Here is a 6,000-nt window from a genome sequence, read left to right as displayed (position 1 = left end):
TTCCCCTACCATTGACTTATATGACCTTGGGCAAAACCTTCCCCATCTGTAAATGAAGAGGTTGAGCCAGGTGACCTCCAAAGGCGTACATTCTCTGTGGTTCATCTCATCCCAAGGGCCACGTTTTCCTGAGCCCAACAGGATATTGACTGGCTTTAGTTGGATTTGGGAAGAAAGACACAGCCATGAACGTAATCAGAAGCCCCCTTGTTTCTGGAGAAGAGGACAGATGAATGCTGGTATTGGTGCTCGCCCCTGCTCAGAGGACATGGCCTCTGTTTCTCTGCTTGCTGCAGTTTGTAAAAAGATCTCAATGTACAAAACCCCAGTGGACATCTAGGAAAACTTGCCTTTAAAATCTTTCTCTTCAAATTATTTCCCTGCCTAGACCATGGATCATTAAATACTGGGGTTAGGGTCAGTGGGGACTGGTTTTCCACTTATAAAGCCCTCCTCTGAAAATCATTTCCTAGTCCACGGGGAGAGCAAGGTCATTTCAGTGCAAAAGGAAATGGTGTGTTTCTTAAGGTCTTGACTGAGTGGCACCGGTGACTTTAGCTGATGCTGACGTCATCACATTGCAGGGAGCTGACTGGGGAAATAAGTGTTGGAGAGGGATGCTGTTAAAGATAGAGGCTGTGGGTGGGCATCTTCCGGCTCTCGACGTCTTTGTACCTGTCATGAACTTGGTGGTGATAGTTGAGCTCTTTTGGGGCCCTTTCTCTGCAAAGATCCTCAGCGTGTATTCCGTGGCAGGCTCGAGGTTGGTCAGCGCATACTCCACCGTGTTCCCGGACACCTTGCGGGTAATTTCTGGCTCTAAACAGGAAATATACACACCGTGGCAGTTACCAGTCCGCTGTCTGGGCCATCAGCGGACTTGGCCAAGAGCACACACACCTTCTAACATAGAAACTTTCAGTGACCCTACAGAAAAGCAGGTTTGATTTCTGAGATGACTCACACTCCTGTCTCTCTCTCTTGAGCAATCACTTCATATACAAAGGATTTATCGTATGGTACTGGAGTTTTCCAGGCACCAAGTCAGAAGGAAGGGGCCCTGGGGGTCAGGAGACTTTTGCACATGGTGCCACTGGGACAGCGTTGCAGCCGAGGCACAGGACCCAGTTACAGGAGAGCTGCAGGTAACATCTCTAAGACTTGGGCTACTCAAATTTAATTTGTCCCATTGCTTGCCCTCCCCTTTTTTTTCACTTACTCTCATGTCCTTTTATTTGCCAAATGTCAAATCGTTAGGCTGGGGGATCACAAAAATCAGGTGGCGTGGACACACCAGAGGCTGATTACTGGCTCTCAGTCCCACTGGGTCAGGACCAACGGTGGACCCCAAACCATGGTGCCCAGGGTATAAGTTCTTACTTCTTAATCACAGGTGACCAGCTATCCTGGCTTGCCAAGGACTAAGAAGTTTCCCCGGGCATGGGACTTATAAGGCTAAAACTGGGAAGGTCCAGGGCAGAGTGGAATGAGCTGGTCATTCTCTTCATCAGTCATGAGCCCACACCCCCAGCCTCACACACACTTCTGGACTCTAGGAAATTTCTACACTTGCATCCACAATTTCCATGATTCCCACGAACTATACTCTGATTTATTTTAGGTGAGACAACATCATCTCCCCTGACTTGGAAGAGTTTGCTCACAGGGAATATTTAAAAATAGAAAAGTAGAAAGAATAAACCCAAGCATCCCTCTAGCCCCACCCCATCTTTGCTCTGTCCTCGCAAGGAGCTCTCGTAAGTGGTTGCCCGGGCTGAATTAAGATTTTCAGAGGCCCCAGCACAGCTTATGGTGCCCTCTCATATTGTTACTGAAAGTAGAACAGTACTGAACCATAAAATATGAAACTCACATATACTTTGAGATTAAAATAACAACATATTTTTTCTAGTCTAGCTCATGACAAAAGTATGGATTTGTTCATTGAAAAGGAATCTTTCCGTCTCTTCTCTCTTATTTGTATTTAATTTTACCTTCTGGTAGCCTTGATTTGCTGGTGCCCCAAACAAGTGTTTAATCTCCAACCGAGTAAATTAGCACAGATGGTTGCAAAGACAAGGAAAAATAATTTCTGATTTCTCAATCAGGTCTGCTCTAATGGGCCTTGTCTGTGGCATCCAAGAAGCCCAGGCTCCCCAGAGCTACCTGAGATAGTCTGTTTGAGATTTCAGATTCTGGACTCCTTCTTTGTAAGAGGTGAGAGCTGCTGCCTGGAGAGGGTGACTCACTCTGACGGCAGAGAAACTGGCAGGAGAGGAGGAAGAGGCTGGAGACGCACCCTCTGCTTTTCCTTAAATGGCCCGCTGGCCTCCCGTGATACAACCATGGTTCTGATGCTCGTTCACTTGACAACAAGCAGGGGATATGGGTAGGACCTCTCTTGCCACCGCCTGAACCGGTGCCTCCACACCCACCCACCCAGCCCCAGTCCCAGCCCATGAGTCTGTTCTGAGGGGGCAAGTCGAGAGCCACGGGGACATTGCTGGACTCTCCAGTCTACCCATGCATTTTTGCTACCACGCACCAAGCGTGGCACAAAGAAGGGAGAACGGGAAGAGTTTACAGCAGGACAGACACTCCTCAGGGTGGGGAGGGTCTTGGACACGACCTTACCTCTCTCCCCTGTGTAGGAGATGACATAATTGTCCACAGGGGCGATGGCCGGCTGCCACGTGGCCAAGGCTTCTGAGTCGGTGATGTTGGCTGTCACCAGGCCAGATGGGCCATCCAGAGCTGCAAGGAAAGATGGTGATGTGTTGGAGAGATGGGCAGTCATGGGGTAGGACATCAGACCACAGCTGCTCTGCTGTCTACACTGTCCCTGGACTCCAGTACTGGTCCGCGGCCTGTTAGGAACCGAGCTGCACAGCAGGAGGTGAGTGGTGGGCGAGCGAGCGAAGCTTCATCTGCCGCTGCCCATCGCTCGCCATCACTCGCATCACCGCCTGAACCATTCCCACCGCCATCCATGGAAAAACTGTCTTCCACGAAACCCGTCCCTGGTGCCAAAAAGGTTGGGGACCACTGAACTAGAGGATGTGTGTGAAATGTGTTAGGGGCAGCACTCAATAATTGCAGTTGTTATTAACATGACTATTAAAGCTATTTGGAGTTTTCAATATGATTTCCAAATGACTTGTACTGAGAAAGGATGGATAGTCCCAGGGCCTTGGCCCTTTTAACTCACCACTGCTACAACCCAACATCCCTTTCTTAGAAACCAACCTAAATATGACTAGTTCCCGCTTTTGTTCACATTTATGACTCAATTCTCCAGGACGACATCCCTGGGAGGATGGGGGGTGCGGCAGCCATCATCAGCTCATTTTACAGATGAGGTGTCTGGGCCCCAAGAGATGAAGTGACTGGCCTGAGAGTCAGGAGGTGGTAGAGTGATTTGGGGCCTACCCCGTCCACTCTGAGGTCCTTCCTGTCTCATCTTTCACATACAGAATCTCCTTTAACGGATGAGGACAACGGGGCCTCCGGAGGAAACAGATCCAGACTTTGCAGCCAGTTGCCATGGAGAACCCGTGAATGAAAGATTTCTAGGGGGGAAACGAGGGTCTGTGTGGCAGAGTGGGCAGAACTCTGGGTTCAGACAGGAGGTTTTAATTGCATATTAGCAACCCTTTTAAGACTATTAGGATATTTTTAAACTTTCCTGTGAGGCCCATTCTTTAGATCCCTTCACGGATTAGGCTGGATAATTGCTCATATATCAAAGGATAAATTGTTTAGGAACATGGCTGCCTGAAGAGAAATTTTCCACTTCATTCTCCTTCAATGCAATTCATTATTTTTCCCTCCTTACAGTGTGTTGTACAAATCAAGTTATAACAGGAAAATCATCCTTTATTTTAGAAGGATACAGAGTTTGTAGTCAGACTGACCTAAGTTCAAATTTGCTTTCAGCATTTACTAGTTATATGGACTTGCCCAAGGCATTTAATTTCCCCAGGTCTCAGTTGTTTCGTCTGTAAAATGGGAAGGGTAATAGCTATGGGGTTTACATGTGAAGGGTTTAGTAACAGGGCCTGAAATACAGTAGCTGCCAGATCCAGAGTAGTTACTTTATAGTGTCTGTGTGAAGCACCTGCCTGGAGGGATCCTCACACTGGTCCTGGCACTATCGGGGAAGGGAAGGAAGTGGATTAATTTGTACAGTCATTTTTTATATTTGCAGACGCTTTACATATACAGTTTCACGTGATTCTTACAGCTTCCTGCAAAGGAAGCAGAACTGCACCCATTTTACAGAGGAGGGAACTAGACCCTCGAGAAATTAACTGACAGCTCATGTATCTAGAAGTGGCAGAACGTGGGATTTCCACCAGGTCAGCATGACTCCCCGACTCCCCAGTACCCTGGGCAACGGTGGCCCAGGGAGGTTGAGGATGCAGCTCAGAAGAGGCTACAGACGGACCAGAAATGAGACCGCTGGTGCGCCAAATCCAGCCCACTTTCCCCGAGAATTTCCTAAAAAAAACCCTTTTTTTCTAGCTTCTGAATCATGAGAAATAATGCTGAAGGTGAGAAAAACACCTGTGGTGAGCATCCCCGAGACAGGCTTGCTTTCTTCAAAGCCCTTCAGGGCGATGACGCTGACGAGGTACTCCACTCCAGGTAAGAGTCTCAGCAGTCTGGTCTGAGTCTTGGTCCCATCCACAGTTACCACTGAGGGTGTACCTAGAACACAGTAAAAGCAAGACGGGGAAAGGTGAACCTCACTGAAACTTATTCACGGTTGTCTCAAGAATGGGTGTATCCGATTTGGCAGTGAAACTATATCTTTATCCAACACCATTTTCTTGACTTGTCAGTTGCTCCTACCCTCCGGCGTAAGAGAAGAGGTTTTACTTTTTGTATAACGTTTTTTCCATCCATGAAGATGCCAAAAACTGAGCCAGGGGAGGGAAAACCGTGAGGTCACAATGTGCTAAAAATGGCAAGTTTCCATTCAGTAGAGAGCTGGCCATGTTGCACAAATTTTATTTACCTATTTTTCCCACAGAGAATATGGGAAGCTTGCTATTAATGTCTATCTAGATATATTTAATCCATCGTATTAGCTAAAGAATATATAGACTCATCCCTTACTAGCAGAGATTCTACTATTGAAGAAAATGGTCATGGTCAAGCTTGTACTCTTACATTTATGAAAAAGTCCGAAGTTTATATTTCTTAGAAATTGGGGGCTGGTGAGGAGCTTGTATATCAGCTGGCCAAACTCCCCACAGAGATGCTACCGCATTTCTCTGAAGAGGTTATCAACTATCATCTTTGTATACACTTCCACTAACAGGGAGCTCACTCCCTCCCAGAATGTCTTTAGACATATTTGACTATGCTCCCCCCACCCCCTTGGTCTCTATTATAGCCCGTGTGCTCTGAACTAGAACTCCCAACTCTGCTAAGTCACAGCTTCCCATCCTACGCTGAGACAGACAGATTTTGGGACCAAGAGGCAACACCTCACCTATATCCAGGTTAAGACCAGCTTTGCAGATGAGTGTGTTCAAAGAGAAAAAGGCCAGTGGATTTAGAATCTTCTGTCATTGTGTGAAAACATTATTGGGGATCTACAGCTCATAGAACTTTAAGACTATGAGCCTGGCAACGATCTTCATAACATGACCCTTCACAAAATAGTTTCTTCCAAGGGTCTCATAGCACTCTACAAATGAAGTCTATCCAGATGGTCTCAACTATAAAGAAGCGGTTTTCTTTGGCCATGATGTTTGGGAGGATGGGATGGATTATCAGGGTCTCTTCACTGTTCCACCCAAACCCTCCAGATCGTCCTCCCTCTCCCCTCCCCAAGTGCCCTACCTCCTGCAGTGGGTACAGAGGTAACCCGGAAACTCTCCACCTGGGTAGCGGGTGCCTCCCAGCTGACAGTGGCTGAGTTTTCAGTGATGTCTGAGAAAGCGATTTCCTTCGGGGAGCCCATGGCTGTCGAGGAAAGAGCACAGGAGA

At 47.4% G+C, this 6,000-nt stretch overlaps 1 protein-coding gene across 5 annotated transcripts in view; it reads right to left on the bottom strand.

Annotated features, from left to right (window-relative positions):
* The window catches only part of TNC (tenascin C), a 95,246-nt gene that overhangs the window by 13,970 nt on the left and 75,276 nt on the right, over positions 1–6,000 (bottom strand). For all 5 annotated transcript variants that reach the window (XM_007449726.1, XM_007449725.1, XM_007449723.1 and 2 more), the window contains 4 exons: positions 5,854–5,976; positions 4,567–4,710; positions 2,635–2,754; positions 676–819 (listed from right to left, as the gene is read on the bottom strand). In XM_007449726.1, the coding sequence (XP_007449788.1) occupies positions 676–819; positions 2,635–2,754; positions 4,567–4,710; positions 5,854–5,976 (531 nt within the window). The remainder of the gene's footprint in view (positions 1–675; positions 820–2,634; positions 2,755–4,566; positions 4,711–5,853; positions 5,977–6,000) is intronic.

The sequence above is a fragment of the Lipotes vexillifer genome, unplaced genomic scaffold (genome assembly GCF_000442215.2).
Source record: "Lipotes vexillifer unplaced genomic scaffold, Lipotes_vexillifer_v1.1 scaffold230, whole genome shotgun sequence".
Lineage (NCBI taxonomy): Eukaryota > Metazoa > Chordata > Mammalia > Artiodactyla > Lipotidae > Lipotes > Lipotes vexillifer.
This window is presented reverse-complemented; position numbering and strand designations above follow the sequence as displayed.